This window comes from Chaetura pelagica, unplaced genomic scaffold (genome assembly GCF_000747805.2).
Source record: "Chaetura pelagica isolate M959 unplaced genomic scaffold, ChaPel_1.0 scaffold344, whole genome shotgun sequence".
Taxonomy (NCBI): domain Eukaryota; kingdom Metazoa; phylum Chordata; class Aves; order Apodiformes; family Apodidae; genus Chaetura; species Chaetura pelagica.
Window position 1 is genome coordinate 5,513,044 of NW_009953098.1, and position 21,875 is coordinate 5,534,918.

Below are 21,875 nucleotides of genomic sequence, written 5' to 3' on the forward strand. Positions count from 1 at the left end.
TTGGCTTTTTCCCTATTTTCCCTCCCTCAAAGGAAAATCCAAGTGTGGGCATCAACCAAACCAATGGTATGTTACTAACTGAAATGCATTCTGTACAGTAAATTAAAAGTTTGCATGCAGTTTAAGCATTTTAAAGGCTATTTTCTTATATTAACCTTCTGTTTCCATGTAAAGGTGTGAAAGACATCTGTCATGTATCAAGGGACTCCTCTTCAGACCCAGAGACAAATGGAATCACAAAGACCAGGTACTTCCTTTCAGCTTTCTGCACATCTTACTAAATAACATGCAAAGAGTTCAACAGCATTCTTCTTAAAATGTAAATAGTACTCTTTAAATGGGCATGTTAACCACTGAAAGAAGTCCACTCTACTACACTTTTCCGTTACACCGCTGTCATTCAATCATCGGTAGTATCAAAAGTCAATTAACGGGATCAACAGGCTAGTTTATCCACTGGCAACTGTGTAGGACACCAAGTGTGCAGTAAAACAAAGGCCAACATATGTTTATGCAATATAGTTGTACTGATTCGGGTTTTCTTTATCTCTTTCCATGTAGTCTCTGTCAATTAAGGATTCTATTCTCTTCTTAAGGTCAGCAGGCTGTAAAATAAAGCAGATGGCAGCATTATTACTTTGCAGTCAATGTTTCTCAGTTTTTTCTTTTAGTGAAGGCAATCATCTAGAGTATTTAAGGCTGAGGAAACAGAAATCACAGTTTAAAAGAGACATCCCTTAAAGCATCAAAGTTTTAAAAGTATAATTGATTGAAGAGAAAGTTACAAAATCAGCTTGTCACCTGCAGCTACGCACAGGCGTTTTACAGCAGGGAAAGATATTTGCTGCTGCTTAAACCAAACTCTACACAACTGCAATTCATTCATTATGTACCAAAGTGTTTCTATTTCTGACTTTTACCTGGTAGAAGACAGTACAAGTTTCATTTTATCTCTATGCAAGCGAGTTTTGCAACAGCTGGGGTGCCCTATGACTTTGCTGAGTGAAGGACTTGATTAAAATGCCTCTTGAAAAAGAGTGAGAAAAAGCATTTAAATAATCTGTTATAGCCCTGCAAAGCCCAACTGCAGTTTATGCAATACTTACAGGCCTGCAGGAACATGACATTGTAATAAAACAGAGTGAGATGGGAGTACCTTTTTTGCATTTCCACAGGTAGAAAACACTGTACATTTGGACTCAGAGGCATCAGTGTCTTTGAAAAGCCATTTCCATTTATACACAATAAGCAAGTTAATTAATTTTATATTGCAACTGTGGGCTTTTTTAACTGAGACATGCACCAGTATCTAATTTTCATTACATATATATAATGTGTGTGTATATATATACTAACCAGTATAATCTGGAAAAAACACTGTACATTTATTGGCTAGTAATTTATTTAAAAGTATCAGCCACATTAGGAGTCAAAAACAATACTGCATTTTATATCTGGATAATTTTCACCTCAGCTCCAAGAACACATTGCCAGACCACCTAAATGCATGAAGAACAGCACAAAAGGAGAGCTAGCTTCACAGCTACTGCTTACAGACTCTGGTTCTGAAAGCCTTTGGTAACAGGCTTTATTAACTTACTGAAAGCCTGAGGCAATATTCAGATAAATGAATGCATTTGGCTCTTAAAAAAATCCTGAAAGTATTTGCCTTTTCTAATAGAATCATAGAATGGTTAAGGTTGGAAGGGACCTTTAAGATCATCATGATCCAACCTCCCTGCTACGAACAGGGCACCTCATACTAACTAGGCTGCACAAAGCCCCATCCAACCTGACCTTGACCTCCTGGGAGGGGGCATCAACCACCTCCCTGAGTAACCTATTCCAGTGCCTGGAATAGTAACAAAGAGTAATGCCTGTAATAGTAACAAAGATGCTTGTTTTAGGCAGAAGCACTGTCTGTGGACTGACTGAGGACAGGCCAGAGGATATAAAAAGCAGTAATAAAGTTTTAAAAGAAGAAAAATCAGTACTACACCTTTACTGGGAATTTAAGCTGGTTGTACACCTCTGACACAAGCAGGTTGTGACTCAGTGTCTTGCGCATCTTCATGATTCGTACAATTGCAGCGTCAATCTGGTACTGCCGGTCCTGGAACACTCTCTCTGTAGTGCTTGCCTGTTCCTCCACCTGAGGGATCCATTTAGAAAAGGTTAATGAAAGCACCAGAACTGTCAAAAGAATTATTTCTATCTCCAAGACAATTCTTGGTCTAAGACAGTAAAACATCTGCTGTCCAGTATCTGACACAAATCTTCACAAACATTAAGACTGATTTGTCTTTTAAAAAACATTTGTACAAGAAATTTAAATATCTGCACAGGTTTTACACTGGATGTTTGTCATGGAAAATTCACTGTGAACATGTTTCTGTGTTCACAAACCATTCAGTAAAAGCTGCAGGGAGTGATCAAGGGTGAAAAAGTACCTTGACTAATTGGAACTTCTCTTAAACAACCTTATTTAGAAACATCCAGCATCACTGGTGTCTAAGTTAGTATGGAAGCACACATTTAAATCTGCACTGCTAGGTATGTATCCAAATGATGCATCTAACTTAACCCAAGGATCTAAACCCCAGAGGATTAAAAAGAATATACCGTTTCTTTCATCTGAATTTGGTTGATCTTTATCCTGAAGAGCTTATGTCTGAAATCATCATTACATGTGAATTTATCACCATCTTCCACATCTTTGCCTTTGGGGCTTTTAGTCAGTACTCTGGCTTTGCCACAAGCCAGAGATTGAAGTGTCCTTCTCAGCTCTCCATCCTCTAAAGCAGAAACAAGTTGTTTAGTAGGAATTTTGTTTAGTTGTTTTTAGTAGGAATACTTGGAAGCAGACAGCTGTTTTCAATACCAACCTATCCCAGTGGCTTGTTTAATCTCCTCTAAACTGAATTCCTCTCCTTCATTAAACATTAGCAGCACCAGTGTCTGGAACAAGGAGACCTGAAGTTCTTTTTTGCCCTGTCAGAAGGGAAATTAACAGACATCACTAGGCTGTTTTTTGTTGTTGTTTTTTTGAGGGAGCAGGGGGAAGCAGGGGGGCAGAGAGGAAGGAACTAGTCCCTCTTCTTTCTCAATTATTTCACTTAAACAATGTGACTGTTATTTTATTCATTTGGGAATATGAAAGAATAAAAGTGACAGGTCACCTTGTGTTTGCTGTGAAATGCAGAATATACCAGAGGTCAGAAGCTTAAACCATTATATCCAGTGACAAAACTCACCCAAGATGCATCAACATACTCAAGACAAATCTCAAAGCAGTGAGTGCTTAAAGCTACAATTTGAAAGAACTTTAAGTCAAAGTGTAACTCAAACATTAGTTTAAGAAACACAGCACTAGAAACTACAGGATCTCTGAGATAACCAAGCTCAGTAATACTTGTTTTACCATTAACATTTTTCCTGCAAAATAAAATTGGTAAGCATTCCTACTCCAAGACAAATTTTCTTGAAATAAAATTGTTCCCATGAGGACATGCTACAGGGGTATCACTGGAAGCCCTTTACAGTTTTCTTGCATAATCCAAAACTCTCCTTTATTTCAGTAGCAAAAAGCTTATTGTAGAGATGCTGAATGCTGTCAGATGAAGTACTCTATGGAACATGGCTCCCTTTTTTTTCTAACCAGTATAAAAATTAGTGCCATTTTTAATACTGAACTGAACTCCAAGCAGTGACTAACAGTTGTTTTATTTCCCACCAATACAGAAATCAGATGCATCTTCTTTAACCTTAATACACCTATTTCAGGAACTACCAACTCCAGAAATGATAGCAAGAAGTCAGAAGTTACAAGTAATTGCAAAAACAGTGCTAAGTTTTCCATCACAGCTCAAAATAAGATTCCCAATAGATCCCTAAGGCCCAACCCAGACTTGGAAGCAGCAAAGCAACAGGAATAAGAGAAACAACAGACTCACCTCTTTAAATTCTGCTTTTAATACACAATGTCCTAGTGTTGACTGCCACTGAAGTTTCCTACCACTGTGTTTTCCTAAATAGAAGGTCTTGAAAATCTCCTGCAGTTTTACCATCTAAAAAAAACCAAAGAAAAACCCCAAAACACTGAAGCACAGCTTCTACTTTAAAAGCATCCTTCCCTCCTCCACAATCAAATAAGCCTTAAATAAAGTCTTAGAAAGATGAAAGCAATTCCAACAAAAATTAAAAAAAGACACTTCTGCATTTATCTCTAGAGATTATATGTATATCTAAAAGCAGGCTGCAGTTGATATCAAGATGCATGACTGACAGGCTGATACTTGATCTAATACACCTCTGTTCATTACCTCTGGGGGCAGATGGACCTCCATAGGCACGTAGGTTGGCCAGTAACCCATAGTCAGTATATTCACTGTTAGTTCAATGTTCCCAGGTACATTCTGATTTTGCATATACTGTAGAAAGAAACAAGATACATTGAAATAAAGCAATGTTTATGGAACATTTCAGGTAGAAATGAAGAGTTAGAACAGGCCTTATGACAGCACAGAAGACAAGTGACTTTGTCTTTGCTATATAAACTGCACATTATATACAATACAATCAGGACAAGAAAAAAAAACTTTTCTGAAGTTCTAAAGGTACTTCCATACAGCAAAAGTGTTGTAGCAGGCTGATATGAAGGTGTATCTAATAATGTGTGAATGAAGGAAAAAATGTTAAAATTTGCTTGTCATCAAAACATTACAGAACCATCAGAACCAACAGCCAAAAACTTACAAGCCAGTCCATCAGAATATAGTGTTGTTACATTGTCTTATAACTGGTGTTAAAATGTTTGATAAGTTTACAATTCTTTTATTACTGTAGGTGGGGTTTGGTTCTGTTTTTTTTTGTTTGTTTTTGTTTTTTTTTTTAAGAGCTTCTTGTTTCAGGTGTTCTGCTTTTGTTGTTAAGTAAAATGTTCAAAATCACAAACAGCACAGAATTAAGAAATAGATTCCAAATGATTTTCAGTAGTGATTGTTTTCCCAGTTGGGCTTTTTTTTTTTCTTTTAAAGAAATCACCTACAAAGTCCCTGTAGTGAAAGAAGGTTGCAGAGCACTGGAATAATTCAAAGAGTTTAACTCAATTGCAATAAAAATGTTCACAACTGAAGACATCCTGCACCCTCTCATTAGGCAAGTCATTCAAAGAGTAAATGAAGGAGCAAAGTCAGGCTTTCCAAAAGTACCTGTTTAAATTGTATCATTATGTCTTTTGAAAGCTCCATATCTTTAAACATTCCTTCAAGTTTGCTGGTGAAAGCAGCCCCACATTCTATAAAAGAGAAGATATAAACAAGACTCATTTTTAAGATTTATTTTCAACATCAGAGCAGTTATCCTAAATATCAGAACGTACTTGGAAGCCAGACAACCTATTTCAGTTTATGCCCTTACATAAAGACCTGGATTCAAATTAAGACACAGAATAGGGTTATAAACAAGGTGGGAAATGTTTTAACATGGCAGCTGTTTTGCAACCCAACTATTTTTCCATGTGGACATGACACTTCATCCTAGGACTCAATTGATAACTTGTTACTCAGCTGACAATTCTAATCCCCACCAGCTGCCTGCCAAACTGTCTCCTGATGGTAGAACAAGATAAAGTTCTAGAATTCTTACTCTTGCCACCCAATGACTCCATCCTGTGAAATAATGGAGACCAGACTAGTGGCAGCTTCACACTTCAGTCCTCATACAGAGCGAACAACAGCACAAGTCTTCCTCTAGTTCTCTGAGCACATCACTGATTTATCCAGCAGGGAACTTCAACTGTATCCCACAGGACAAGACACACCATGCACTTAATGCTCTTATTTTTCAGCTATTGCTGCTATAACTACTAAAATAAAAAGCAAATAAATCTCCTCAAAACCCAACCATCATTCAAGACTTGCACACGAGGTATTTGTCCTCATGTAAAGGGGAAATACAAACAGCACTTCTGGGAAAGCCTGTTAAAATGACTAATTTTTAAAAGCAAGCAAGCTGACAGGTACTTACCGTGTTTCAGTTTGGAAAGCATAGATTTTTCAGCATCTACTGATGCACTCTTCCCAACTAATAGTCTCTTTGCTAGATCTTTTTTATAAAAGGCCTCAAAGACATCTTTTCCTGTGAGAGATGAAATTTGACAGTGATCACAAATCATAAGTTTTAAACAAGCATTACCCACAAGAGGCCAAATTCAAAGCTCAGTAAAGCTAAAGAGGGGCCTTCACATCAAGATTCCCACAGATTTTGAGTCGGGTCTTGTCACTGACATTTTATCACACAAACGAGTTAACCAGCCCTATACCAACAAACTGCATATACAGAGAATGAACACTTGAAAATGCAGACCGAAAAAAATAATTTCCAAGTACCTTTATGTTACTGATTAAACAATTGTATCCCCACAAAAACCCCAACACTTACCATATATGAATCTAAATATGATCATAATTTTATCCAGCATTTTTTCAAGTTCTTCGTCAGTAGCTTCCTTGTTGCCTGCACGAAGCTTTGAATCTACATATTTAGCTAAAAGAGTATTGAGGAATTAAAAGTTTAGCTTGTGCTTAGTACAACAAAACAGTAATTAAATTTTATTTTTTATTTTTTAAAATATTTTTTGAAAGGTAAAGATTCCTAAATTACCTTTAAATCAGTTTCATCACAGCTAGCTTGATAAATTTTCATAGAGGCTATAAAGTTACAAAAACATTATGACCTAGTATCTTTTTTTCAGATAAGCAATTGCTACATCTTGACTTTATTAGCATACACAATGGTAAAAAAAATGTGTATGTAAAAAATTCCTGGTCCATATTACAATCTCAAAATAAAAAGTCACTATTGCTATAGATTGACATGGTTATAACTGAAGCAAAAAGATCAGAAGATAAATATGTAAGCCAGTTATTTAAATGTGTTGACTATTACTTCTGAATCTCTCTAGCAGATTACTGTTTGTTTTAATTTCAAATGGTTTGGTAAGCACATTACAGTTAGAGAATTAATTTTTAAAAAGGAGGACAGAAAGCATTACTCCCCAAGCACAACAGCAAAATAGATTGCAAAGCAGGTATTATTCACTGTATGGGGAAATGATTAAGGCATTCAGACATGCAGAGAGCCAGGCTTGTAATGCACAATCTGTAAACAATGTTCTTTGAAAACTAAAAAGGCTCATTCCCCATGGGACTTACAGCACATCCTCATCTGTCTTAAGTTAATGCATATTAAAATACAGGTATCTATGTAGAGCCTCTAATAGTTCTGTGCGTGTGTGCTGGTGGCACAGTTATGTAAGCCTCTGAAAAAGTCAAATTATTGGCTGTGCTCTTACATCTGGACACCAGTCAATTGCTGGAATGGTCAAGTTCTAATGTTTTTCACTCTTCTACAGCCTAACCAGTGAATTGATCAGTAGACTTTCATGTTTAATGCCATCTTATCAAATAATTCACTTGCACAGTAAGACACTGTAGAGCCCCACTTTGACAATGCTTTGTCCATATAATTCCATCATATCCCACCCATAAGCTGCAGCAGCAGCTCCCTCTTGTCTCCCACCCAAATTCTCACGTGGGAAGAAACTGAAAATAAATACCTATGAGTTCAGCTGGCTTATTTGGTCTTTTGTTAATGAATGTTTCAAAGGCTTCTTTCATGGCATTTACAAACTTCTCATTCTTGAGAAAACAAACATCAATAATATGGTCAACTTTGTCTTTAAAATCAAGTAGTTCTTGGACCATGGTTTTGTCTTTTTCTGGATTAATTACTATGGTGCTACCAAATGCCTGCAAAATAAAACATATCTTTCAATTAGCCTGAATAATAAATGTAAATGACAAGACTTCTAAAGCCCAAGTTATCTTTGAAATGTCTTGTTCCTGGCATTGGTATTAGTTCCACTAAGACAAGAGATGCAATAGCATTGTAAAGGATTTGCTAGATAATAATTCCTAGACCTTGTATGTTGATTAAAAACCAATTTATGAAAAAATTAACAGATTAGTAACTTTTGCCTGAAGAAATAAATTTAAACATGACAAACCCAACACATTCTTTTTAAACATCTGTACCCTCAGGTTTTACGCAGCTAAAGCTCCCACTAAACTTTATCTATCAGTACCATGCCATTACAAAACATTTCTTCATGACATTTTCACTGAGTATTAAGATGAAACATCTTACATGATATTCAGTGCTTTTTGAACTTCCACTGGTTGGTAACTTAAGCTACCACCCATTCTGACAAGAAATTTTAACGGGGAGAAGACAGAAATGTTCTGCCGTTACCAAAATGTCTGTTAGAAAAATACAGTTGTCCCTCAGAACTAACTATAAGCAAGCTAAAACCTCCACATTTATTGAGAGTTTAGTTATTAAATGACCATTCAGCATTTTCTTCAACAGGGCTAGAACAGTTATTGTACTTTTTCTAGTACAAAAAGCTGCCCATTAAAAATACATTTATAAGCAAGCAGCCTTTAATTCCTAGAAAAAGGCAACAGTTTATACAGACGAGTCAAATATCTGTGTATAAACCCCATTGATACAGTAATGGTATCTGTTCCAGTGTTGTAGAAATAGTACCTTTATGTACTCAATCCAGTGCTGCAAGAGAACCTGCACTCCACCTCTTACACGACTGAACAACTGATACAGAAGAGACAGATCTTGAATTCGGTTTTCATCCAGAAGGTGGTTTAAACCTGCACGAGAGAATTTCAACAGAAATAAAAACTAGAGCAATCCAAAAAAAGCACAGCGTACTATTTACAGTAAGAGACCTCTTCAAAGCTAGTATTTTTTAAAGCAATTAGTTGTTATTTGTTTTGGGGTGTGAGGTTTTTTTTAAGCTACCTAATTTAACAATGAAACAGAAGGCTCAAACCTTCAAAACCTTGCTACTGAACTGGATATCTTAGGCTACATGTACTTTACATACCACACTCATCACAACACCTTTGCTTGCTTCTGCTTTACTCTTACCTAAAGATTTGAAAAATTTACACTCTACTGATCTGCAGGAAAAGGTTCCCTGGCAAGACAGCACTTCAGGTCTTAACTCCAGCTGTAAACTAAATTTTATAGAAGTCTGAAGGTAAGCAGCTTCAAGAAATATCTTTCACTTTTTAACTTCTTGGCAGAGATGGTCTGATGCTCCATGACAAGGTTCTAAGGAAGTAGATGGGTAAATACTGCAAACTTGTTACTCCTCTCAGTGAAATGTCTGTCTCAGATGTGCTGGAAGATGCTCGCATATCTGCTTCATCCAGACTCTGGCTAATAAGGGCTTCATAATTTAATTTTATGATTTAGCTCTTGCTACACCCATACCTATTTCCAGACTACTTCTCAAATTGCACTAAATTTTTAAAACAAGCTGCTTTTTGTGAGAAGCAAATCAATGTTTCCCCTTTCTGGTATAGCCATAACTTTGAAGGCTGCTTCTTTACCTTAGTCTTCAAAATGTTACTTAACACACTGAACTTGAGTCCCCCATTCTAGTTCCCCCTTTTGCTTTGCTGTGTCTCTGCAGAAAGCACTGCACCTCCTCACTTCTGACAAGAAGAATGGTACTTGCCCTCTTGCAAAATGGTTAATGCTATTTCATGAACCGAGTAGCAAAGGGCATCAAAGAATGATGCAGTTTGTATCCTCCCCCAGCACCTCAATCTCTCACTTTCTCCTTCAGCACAAGAGTTGAAAGCCCCAAAGCAGGAATTAGAAACATTTATATAAAGAAGAAAGATTACCTTTCTGAAGAATGGCTGTTAAATGTTCACCTAGAAGTTGCTTTTCTACAGTAGCAATTAGTGGCTTCCTATAGAAAAAAAAAATGTTTAGAATTACTTTTCCTTTTTCCATTATTGACAGTTTTCTTTTTTTTGAGATTACACTCACTACAATTGTCACTGGGAGTGCTTTATCTGTGGACAGCCACCTGAAATGATTTATTTATCCTTTTTCCTCCCCATGAAGCAATCTTTTTCCTGTTTGCTGACTGGGGATTTAATTAATGCAATAAGCCTGTTGTATGTGACCTCTAGAGGGCTGGACAATGATGATTCCATCAGTGAAGAAACTGGGCAATGGTGTGTCAAAGAATGTACCTTCTCCTGCCTTTGTGGGAGGAGATTTATGTCTTGGGAGACAAAGAAGAAAAAACATACCTCATGAGTCAAGAGGTATTAAAACAAACTAGGGAGTTGGCCACTAATAATGGTGTGGAAGAAGGAAGCCACTAAACAAGCCAAATGTTTTTAACACCTGAAGGAGGAAGGAACTAAACACATATGATAGTAGCAATAAAACACCTTCTTGAAGAGATCCTCTGTAGCTGCCCTTTAAGAAGTTGCTACCACTTGCTCAAAGAGTTTTGTTGTATTAGTGACCTACATTTCCTCTAGGATACAACAGCCATGGCTTTCTATTAGAACAACTCTCCTGTACTACCAGTCATGACCTCCACTTGATAGTATTTGAGGAAATCCTGCCTCTAAGTAGAAAAGATTGAAAACTGACATTACGCAGTAATTTCCAAGATTCCATTAAAAATATGCAAATATTTTAATGTAAATATTCAGAGCCTACAGCTTGAGACTTCTTCGTGATAAGTCCTATCTTTTTCAGGTAGGACAACAGCTGATTTCAGCAAGAAAGAGATGTTTGTACTGGGGATAGCAGTCTTTATTTCTCTAACCAAATGCCCAACAACATTTATGTCTAAATAGCTACTGGCTTAGAAGAAAATGATATTAACTGTGTGAACCAAGACTACTTCATTGTAAACAAAGAATTGTGGGAAGTGAGAAGCATTTAAGTCAATAACTGAAATAAATAGTAGCTATTAGATGTCCCTCAACAGAAGAAAAGCCAAACAGCTAACAATACCATACCAAGAGACTGCACTTACTGTGTGCTCTGATCTAAATAAGTGATTATCCTGTCTGCTTCTTCTTCCAAGCGCTTGTTGACATGGTGAAGATATTCTGGGACCTGAAAATGCCAGAGTAGTTTTGTATGTTTAAAAAAAAAAAAAAGGGGAGAGGGGGGAAAGGAAAAGAAAAAAAGACAGTACTGGTTTGACAGCAGCTTGTTTTAAGCAGAAATCATCAACACTGTGACTGAAGAAAAGTGCATGTGAATTTGCTTTTTTAGAGTAGTATAAAATATAAAGGTCATATTATTGCCCTGTGCACTGGCTAATGCAGCAGAATAGCTCCTCTCCCTGACTGCATCATTAAGCATAACAGATATTGTTGAAGATGGAAAATACCTCTCGTTCCTGCATCAGCCTCTGTCCCTCTGCTGCGTACAGACGGTTGGTCTCTTCCAAGAATCTATGCTCAAAAGAGTCTTGATAAATCTAGGGAAACAACACAACAGCAATCCAGGGTAAAGCTTATTGAGCATTAAGAAACTGAGCTGTTTAGTAGTTTAAAGGTGAAACAAGTTAACTCACCTGCAAGTCAGAAAGCATGCTTAGAAGGCTTCGCAGTAAACTCCTATCAATAGCCTCACCATTTCTTTCTCTCTCAATCAGCAGAAGAATGCCATCAATAGTTTTGTTCTGAACCTTCTGATCACTGATTATATGAGTTCTGAACAATTCTAGCCCCATATCCCTAAAAAGAAAATAGACTGTTCAATAAATTGTGTAAGAATCAATCCCATATATTGTCTATTAATAAGATTTGATCTAGATCAAATAGAGAGATCAATAAATAATAGCATTATTCATATTTCTCATTCCTCTGCCCCTGAACCACTCAGGATGAACAAACACTAAAATAAGTCAGGAAAAAGCATCAACAGTGAACTATAGTTTTTACTTTTTCCTAGATAACCACCTAACTTTTGCAGCAATTTTATTTTTCACTTGATTAGCAGCAACTTCAGTTGTTGAACAGGCCCTTCCCTTACTGTGCAAACAGGAGGTTGGTATCTACTTTGCTGCAATTTGCTATCACAGCTATTGTAAAAGAATCCTGTAATTCATGGCAAATAAATTAGAAGTGAAATCTCCCTTTGCAACAAGCATGTAACCAGCCACCATCTAATTTACTGGTTGCAATTAATTTTCTATTTAAAGAACACTGAAAATCAGCAAGATGTTTGCAATAATTTAAATATACCCCAATAGTTTTATTCTTTGTGCCCTTACCAAATAGATGGCAGCATTGAATTCTGAAGTACGTAGGTTCGATCCAAGAACAAAAAGATACTTCTAATCATTATCTGTTATGAGAAGGAATAAGAAAAAGCCACAATCAATTTACTCATGATGTTGAAGACCAACACAGATTATGTTCAACAACCAAAAAGTCCCACTGACAGGTTTCAGGCAGTGCTTTCTTAGATAGCATTGATTTGTTTGAAATATTCTGCCCATCTCAGTGAGATGATCAATTTGATATTTAGCATCTTCCTGTATGAAAGAACAGATCCTTTTATAATAGGTATTAAAGGAGAAAGGTTTGCATAGGAACAACAGTTAGGAGTTGAGTGTGTGTGGGGTTGTCCCAGATCAGACCAATGTGTCAAGAAACACAAGACAGACAAGCCTTTCCAAGGCTCAAACAAACTTGATACAGTTGTATTTAATGACAAAGCCTCATATAAATTCAAGGCAACATTTCAGAAACACAGTATGTAAAGGAACAGAGATAAGCAAAACATTGGCTGAATAGGCAACTGGTTTTCTTTAAAAAGATAAAACTTACCATTTGTCTGCAGTGATCTTGCCAACATTTGTCTATTTTCTTTAGAAAAAGGACACTGTCCAATGAATCCATGAAAAACTTGTTAAGAAAATTATGATTAATAGTGTTAGCAATTAAATGAACCAACATTATTATTTTTCTTAAGATGCTTATCAGAGCACAACAAACTCTCCTATTCCCAAAAAGAACCAGTTAACTTCTTGCAGCATTTTTTTAAAAAATGTGGGTCCTTGTATTCATAATGAGAAATCAAAATTATTTTAATGATTTAAAAGAAAGGATCTTAATGCTTTTAAATTCTAATTCCCAATCCCTCAGGAGTGAAACAAACATACATACCCCCACACCTGTTTTTTGACTATAATTTCAGCTCATGTTGAGATACAACCTAGAGAGAAATGTTGTACTTCAAATTTAACTTCTATTCAGTTCATTAAGTCATTAAGTCTTATTCAATTGTATAGTTCTGGTACTAATTAATATCCACTTAACAGGTTCTCCATCTGATGCAACTCAAAATTTGTGAAAATAAAACATTTTGATCCTCCGAGCTACCAGCATTGCCTGCTGCCAGACCACTAGCACTTGTCATGAAGAAAACAAGAACTACTTGTTGGAAGACTTTTCTGTTTACCTGAGCATGGCAAGATTAGCATATAAAGAAGCCTGAAGTGATTCAGACAACAGAGCCTTTTTAAACCTTGTCAAAGTGTTTCATAAATACCAATTAAAATTTCTTACACACTTTTCAGATGGTTACAGGCATAAAGGAACTAGTGGTATTTTCCAAAGTCCCATGAATAAAATGAAAACAGACCAAATTCTGCTAAACCTAGGAATTCAGATGACCATGGTCTACTGTTATGGACTAGTCATCACCACATACTGGTAGGTAAAAATGTTTGGTTTGTCACACAAAACAGCTAAAAAAGGATATTCTCTGAATTGGTGGATTTGTGCTTTAATGTGGTCTTCACAGATCTGTCTCAATTGTTTGTACAAGTTCGCAGAAATCTTGTAGGAGCAGAGATTTTCAACAGCCTGAAGTAAAAGGAAACAAATACTAAGAAATTGATTTATATTCATAGATATGGTTTTACAAGGGAAGAGGGAACACCAACTCCCCAACAACCATGAAATTCTTCTGCTTCTCACTCAAAATTCTTTTTAAAAAGCTTTTACTTGTAACATAATTAGCACTTGCACACCAAACACTAGGGAGAGACGTGGCACTATGATGGCACTAGGAGTAAAGGAAGGCCATACCCTGACCAGCTCACAGTTGATCAGTTGCAGTGGCAGCACAGATATCTCAAAGGAACTTCAGGACTTCCATCTCTAAGAACCAGGATGTTTGGGTTAATATGTTCAGGCAGCCTGCTGGGTTTCTTACTTCAAAGCAAACACTTAAGGTCTTAATTTTATTAACTGCTATGCTCTGCAACTCATACTGACATTAGCAGAAAAGCACAGCTAGTGTTACTTCCTTTTGCAGTCCTTTCCTTAATGAAGCTTCCTTCATCCCCAAGTAGTACATATACATCTATATATAAATATAATCCCCATCAATAACTTCAGCTATAATCCAGATCAATTTTTACTAGTAGTATGACATTCCAGATTTTTACAGTGACAAATCTCAGATTTCTAGATCATAATCAAGTGTTAGTATTGTTGATGTGCTTCACAGCAAGAAGCCAAAAGAAGCTTAATGGGTCTTGGAGACATCAAGCAAACAAGCATCCTTAAGTCCATAAGTGTAACTCAAGACTTTTGCAAAATTTATACTAATTGCCCAGATTTCAAAAGAAACCGAACAACTTCAACTCTTTACAGACTGGGGAAAGACATCATATGTGATTATTCCATAAAACATCTGTAGAAGCTACAGGAGATGTAAATATGATTTTCAACTAATACCTCTCAATTTTAAATTGTCTTTTTTAATGGAAAACACTTCAGTTGCCAGTACAACCAACTAATAAGAAAAAAAAGGACTGGAAGATCAAGTTTGTTCCCCAGCAGCTGCAGGGAACCATGCAGAGACAGCACAGGTCAGAAGTACATAGAGCAAATCTCCATCGCACTGAAGTCCCCCAGAATATCTCCTAGCAGTCCAAACAAAAGCCACCAGCACACAGTAAGCAGCCACCACTAAAAGCACAGCAACAATCAGCACAGCTAAACAAGGAGCTCCTCAGTTTGTCCTAGAATGTCAACAGTATCAGCAGTAAACAATTTCTAAAGCAATTGCACTTCAGCTAATACAGGCTCTAGGACACAGAGGAGTTAAAAAACCGCATTACCACAAAACCCCACAACAAAAGCACCTCACACAACAACAAAAGAAAACCAAACTTGCAAAAGCTTACTGTCAGAAAGCAACAGGTGTAGCAAGAGTGAGCATGCCAATTAAAACTAAATCAGGTCTGAATGAGGATTATTAGGAAAGCCTGAACTATCACTGAAGTAACTATCTTAAATATTTGGAAATAGCAACAAATTCAACTCTCAGCCTTAACACTCATAAAACCCCAACCAAACACAATGATGCGATAAGAAAATGTGTTCCACAGTTCCCTGTTCAGAGCAGGTTACGGACACAGTTCAACTCTGATCTGCTACTGTGCCTGCAGGGTCAGGCACTAGCTGAAATGGCAGCACAAGAAATAACCACTGCTGTGATTCCAAAAGAAAAAGGGGATGGAAAGCACTAAGCCTGGTTAGACCTTCAGCGAGCTCAACAAATGGATTTCTTATTTTCTGCCACTTACTCTGGAAGAAGCCAGCTGAGAGCTGGGAAGATGAATGTTTTGTGTAGAACTTGCTAGTCACCTGCTTACCCATAAGTAGCCTTGCTTCTACTTAACCAGCCTAGGACATCAGTGATCATTTCACTGTTCTCGTCAGTTCATCCATCTCAACTACCAACACTTTTGTAACTGCTGTTGACCAAAACAAGTACTATCTAACCATGCTAATACAAATACTTAAAAGATGCCTCTGCATGTAGATGGACAAACACACACTATTAACTCTTGGAGAAGTAAGATATATCAGTGACACTTACGTAGTGTTCATACAAAGTAGTGTTCATACAAAGCTGTGCTTTTGTATTTGTGTGCCAGAAATTCCAAAGGGTTTGAACATGTCTGCTAGTATCAAGTGTTTGAACACTGAATGCAAAACTTCTGCATCTTCTTTGACAACATCCAGAAAAGTGCTGTAATTTTATTTTGCAACCTTTCTAGGCACATAAAGTACAGGACCTTTCACTAAGACTTGCTCTGTGGAACATAACACCACTACTGAAATACTATGCTTTGTAAATTTAATTACTGGTGTTACACAACAGTAATTGCATCAAAAATTCCCAAGAACTTGAGGGGTTCACAAATGTTTCTTGTTCTGAATTTGTGGAATAAAACTTCCTAATCAGGCAATCTGTGCCCTAAAGATGGTCAGAACATCCGAAGGCAAAGCAGCATATTTCCTTTGTGAAACACATATTCTGGGATTTGTTAAGTGGTGTGGTTTTTTTTTTAATTGCAGCAGTCACACCTCAGTTTGTGCACTGGGGAAAAGTAGGAAAAAGTACTGAACACAGCTGTGATTAAAGAAAGTCAGGACTTTCCAGAAGTACTTAACTCTGTGATTGGTACCAAAGATGTAGATCACTATTTTTTGGTACTAGTCTAAGGAAAATGATGCTAATAGCAAAGTTTTCCGTTCTGCAGCTCTTCAGCTACTCTAAGACATATCTCCTCTCCTGCTGAGGAGGAAAAGAGTGCCAAGCTGGTGTCCCACAAATAAATAAAGCCTCAAAATGTTTACTCAGTGGGATTTTACAACACAGACAAGAGTTAAACCAAACTCAAGAGGTTTAACTTAATTTAAAAAAGAACTTTTGCAGTCTTCTGCAATTCCTCTCTATGCTTGGATAATGGTGCCTGCCAAGGCATATTTGGCATCAGATCCATTTACCAAGCAGCTGTTCTGAAATGACATTAGTTTAGTTAGCATTTAAAAACACTAGTGATTCCTATTTCTATTTTTAAGTCAATACATTTATTTTTAGATTTATAAGAAAGAAAAATTTCATACTTGATTGCAATCTATTTCACTGAAAAGTATCTAGGTTGCTACAATGTTAAAACTGAGATTTAAAAGAAAAAAAGCACATTTCTGGTTCTATGAGCACAAGCAACATTAGATTAAGCCTGTGGTAAAATTGAGCAGAAATTTAAGTGGTTAAGCAAGGCTTTCAATTGACCTTGTATTTTTAAACAATTTTGGATATTCTTCAAATATCTAATTAACAGTTATTTGCATTGCTATTCAGTCTAAAGTAATGTACAATACCAGCCAATACAGTGGATTGTAATTTGCCTAGTTTCACCAAGTTTTGCAAAAGTAACAATACTATTGTTACTTTAACAATATTACACATTATAATGACAAACTGTTAAAGAAAGCTGTTTTTAGATTAATTGAACACTACAAAAGATTACAATGAGCTTAAAAACACACTGGACTGAGGAACTTGTCCCATGAGGCTCTTGGTTCCACAGGATTGGCAATTTATCCTTCCCTAAATCTGTCCCCAAACCTTGTGCAAACAGGATTTTCTCTCCCCAACTTTTCCCTGGAATAAGTCATATCCAAATGCAACGTTTATAGAAAAGGGGAGGGCAGGGGAAGATAAGACAATAAAAACAGATGCAAATAAGGCTATACACACATAGGAACTAATCTATCAACTAACCAGGTACTAAAGGCTTTAAAAGTAGAGTAAAAAGCAGGAGTGCTCATTAATACTAAGCTAAAGCAGCACTGTTCCTAGGCTGCTAAAACCTTAAGTATTGCCATGTCAGTAGGGACAAGGTGAGAAGAGGGAAAAGTCTCCCTGCCACCATCATCTGAAAAAGCAGAAGTGGAGCTTATAAAGAAAGTTAGGAAATGCAGTTCAGTCTGATAACTTCCTGAATCATTTAGGGCAAAACCATCAGAGCTGTTGCTGGGAATAAGATGATTCTCTCTTGTTAGAACACACAGAAGACTAAATTATAAAAAAGCTACAATCAAAGCAAAGTAATAAAATAAATAAGGAAAAATGGTAGTTTATTTACTTCTAAGAAGTTAAATAAGAAGTTCGGTTTAAAATAATTTATGATTTTCAATCATGAACAGACACTGTCATCAGAAAAAGGATTGTATTTTAATACAAATAGTCTTCTTCCTACCAAAACACCAACATTTTAATTTCACATTTCTCCTTTAGCAGCTACACACCATAAACCCCCAAACAGTAAAGGGAATACAGCTCCTTGCCTTATTTAATTCTTGTGAACTGCTGCAAGAGAAACCGTATCTTGGCTTATGTTGCAGCAAGTAAATTAATTTACAAGCTCAATGTTAAGCCTTGTGAAATTTTCACTGCTGATTTTAAAATCTGAGAAACTAATAGATGAGTTTTTTGGTGACAACAGCAGGTATCAAGCATAATGTCATATTCTTACCACTGTATCAAAAGTGTTTTAAGAAAAAAAAAAAAAATCAAACAAGGAAACCAAAAACCTTTCCCCATTGCTTTACTTAAAGCACTTACCTGATAGAGCTCCTCCAAGTTGTACTTAATGGAAGTACTGTTCTGGATAGCTTCTACAGCTTCTTTCAGTTTTTGCCAGGTTTCATCTGTGTAGTTTTCAGGCAATTTGGGTTTATCTTTAGAAGAAACGATACAGAGTTTGAGAAAGCATTTAGAAAGAGCAGAACACTTCAACTTTCACAGAAATACAAAATGTGGCTTAGAGAGGAAAGAGGGACAGGCTGATGCTCTAGATGTTACTTTGTACCTACATGAAAATAAAGCTTTAGTGTAAAAGCAGTAGCTTATTTATATTTGAAATAGTGATGCATTGTAAAAATCCAACATTGCTCTTCACATACACATCACAGCATCTGTAACCTAAACAGCACACGTGGTATGTAAGAATCACAACACTGCATCAGAGTAGTTTAAGAAGGGATAAAAAGCTAAGAACCAGCAAGAATTAGCTACATCTTCAACACTCTTTTTCATTATCAGACAACACAACTAAAAGAAAGCAAACATAAAAGCTGGAAAGGATGAATTAAAAGAGTTGTGTATAGCTTTTTTTTTTTTTAACTTATTGCTCATGAATTGAACTCTGCACAACCAATGCAGAGGAACTCAAGAAACATGCATGGCAACACTGTAATTATAGTACAGGCTTTATGGCCGAAAGGAAAACCTCCATATTTTAAAGTAATCCATTTATGTCTCTCTTGGGTTTGGCCAGTGGATATTTGTTAAGAGTTAAGCCCTCTTTTATTGTTCAAATAGCTCAACCTTTGCAGATTTTACTCTTTCCATTATTTTTTTACAGCTCCTTTTCTCTAGTTAACCCTGCTATGCAGCATCTGCATTTACAGCAGTCTGAGAGAGATTCCCCAAGTCATAACCTCAGAATACCAGGACTTTTTACAAAAAATTCTGTGTTCCCAAACAGAGATAATTTGTGATAATTCGTGTTTCCAAACAGAGCAGGAAGCAAATTCATGGAGGAAGTCACGTGCAAATCCATGCCACCAACAGGTGAACCTGGCCCAGAGTTTATACTCGGAAACTCGAGTTTATACATCGATTATAAATCGATGTTTACATACTTAAAGGTAAAAAAAAAAAAAAGGCAAAATTTTATGATTTCTCGAGAAATAACAGCAAGGAGTAATTGATTTTGTCTTCCCAAGCACTCTCTTTCAATATTGGCAGTATCCCAAAATAAGCTGTATCATAAGAAGCTAGAGACAACTAATGACAACCAGGATTCTTGATTTTAGGAACTTATCTTAGTTGTAAAGAATGTTATCTTAGTCGTAAAGGATGTTATTGATATCATACCAAGATAAAGACAGAAATCTTCAGACTGTTACTCAGTTTAACATCTGAGAGTAAAGGAAAAGCAAAGCTAGCAGATTCTTGAGACATCCTTGTAAAGCAAGTAATTCAAATACCAATTCATAAGCAACAGTGATCACAGACCGATGCAAGCCATCACATTTAACAAGTATCTGGAACGTGAAAAGCTGATTTCCTTTAGAGATAAGTGTGTAAGCAGCATAAGAGTGGCATCTAGTTCTCACTACCATGCATCATAGGCAGAAGTGTTAAAATCAGTCAAATGAAATTATGATGTGATGAGCAGAGAACATTTTTGAGAATTAAGAGGACTTTAAAGGAAAAAGTTACACTGTGATCATTAATTCCTGTAAAACTTCACCGTGGCTAAAACAATCCTAATCCTTATCTTCTGCTATATCTCTGTGGAACACTTGTCTCAGTTGTGTATTTGGAAGTTGATTTTAATGTCAGTAATTTCTTTTACCTCATCCCTACCCCAAAAACATGGGGAAAAAGAAAAAAAACAACAACCCAACAAGAAAGCAAACCTTCAGACAGTTTTAGAAGAGAGCAAGAGGCAGGAAATAAGAAAGGCCTATGATTTCCCCGTCTTTATAAGGTTTAAAAAAAAAAGTTAGAATTTTAGCTAAGCTTTCTGCTCACACCTACTTCTATTGTTGTTTACTAGAAAATGAAACATCACAGCCAAAAACTTTAATTTCTCTGCTTCAGTTGGTTTCTAGTAACAATACTCACAAATCTCAAACACATCTTTTTAGACAATTTGTAAATAGGGTAGGCTTGTAAAGTGAGAGCATGTTAAGACAGAGAAAAGACAGTAGAGAGTTAAATAAGAAAAATTTACAACAAAGATATTGCAAGGAAAACACTTCAGCAAAAAACTGAACTACCTGCTTTAAGGGCAAGTAGGAAAAACAGAAAGGAAATCCGCCATAATAACCTGATAATCACCTTAGTTTCAACATTTAAAACTAAGCACAGGCAGATTAACCTACAACAACATGGAGAGAGGCAAGACATACAGATTTAGGCCCAATTAAAAAAACTGCAGAGACCTTGTGATAACTGGACTAAAACATACAGTCTGCCCTCAATCAGAATTACTAGAAAAGAGGTATCAAACGTTAAAAGTTTGAAGAAAGGCAATACACACAGTTATGTAGTAAAATCTTTTGTCTACCATGCAAGTTAAGGCCTTCACAGCAGAGTGAAAAAGAGCACGAAAAACAATCCCAAGCTATGAAGTGTAGCTCAAGACATCTATCTACACGACTGGGCAAGTATGCATCAGAAAACATTACTGCCTCTTTACATAAGCATAGAAGCCTTCACCACAGAAAAGCACTTCCTGTAAGACTCTGAGCTATTTGAAAGCCAACCGGTTTTTTCGAGTTTGAAAACAAAACACGAAGTTGAGCATCAGCTCCCCACGGGTTGTGACAAATTATGGCCTGTTACCTTTAAAGTTCTTGATCACTAATTTCTTAGCAGAGCCTGGTTTACTGTTGGCGAAACTGGAAACAGTAGAGGAGGCAGCTTTGGTCAGACCATTTGCATGGTGCCCCACGGCCACTGACGAAATTAAAAGGCTTTTATTTTTGAGCTGTTGTTGGTGCTGCTGTTGAGAAGAGGCAGCAGGAGAGGAGGAGGAGGAAGACGACTCTTCAGCCATCTTCACATCGAGTCCAATAAAATCCACGGAGTCCTCAAAGCGCAGCTTCTTCTGGAGGTGATGGTTGGAGGAGGCAACCCCTGAGGAGGAGCACGAGGAGGTGGTGATGATGGAGGAAGATGATGAGGAGGTGTTTTTGGAAGGAGAAGAGGCGCAGGAAGAAATGGAATCGAATTCTTCTCTTTCAGAATTGCTGTTGCTGCTGTTATTTAACTTTCTCTTCTTGCAGGAGGAGCTGCTGCTGGTATTACCATCAGTGGCAGGTCTGACCTCCTGGGCTGCAGCTGGGGGGTTGGGGGAAGAGAAACCTGTGGGAAACATGAACACACAGAAGTGAGCAGGCTGAGGGGCATCAAATCCTTGTGGTGTGACAAAGGGAGAGAGAGTTGTAGAGCCAGTCTCGGGTGTCTTTCGGGAGGGGAGGGTGTCTTTCAACTCCTCTCTCTCATCGGTGGGGTCCTTCCGTATTCCCTCTCCTTCGCTTTCTTCTCTCTCAGAAGAGTCACTTTAT

General features: G+C 36.9%; 1 protein-coding gene across 1 annotated transcript; it reads right to left on the bottom strand.

Moving 5' to 3' along the window:
* Positions 1–259: 259 nt before the first annotated feature.
* Positions 260–21,802, bottom strand: CUL4B (cullin 4B). Its single transcript, XM_009997120.1, has 20 exons — positions 21,151–21,802; positions 18,355–18,470; positions 13,668–13,787; positions 12,747–12,824; positions 12,188–12,261; positions 11,486–11,648; positions 11,300–11,389; positions 10,937–11,019; positions 9,777–9,844; positions 8,611–8,729; positions 7,619–7,811; positions 6,442–6,546; positions 6,028–6,138; positions 5,211–5,296; positions 4,323–4,430; positions 3,954–4,067; positions 2,886–2,991; positions 2,623–2,795; positions 2,000–2,152; positions 260–605 (listed from the first exon to the last, which is right to left on the bottom strand). The coding sequence occupies exons 1-20, from the start codon at positions 21,683–21,685 to the stop codon at positions 510–512; spliced, it is 2,691 nt and encodes an 896-aa protein (XP_009995422.1). The 5' UTR covers positions 21,686–21,802; the 3' UTR covers positions 260–509.
* Positions 21,803–21,875: the final 73 nt, after the last annotated feature.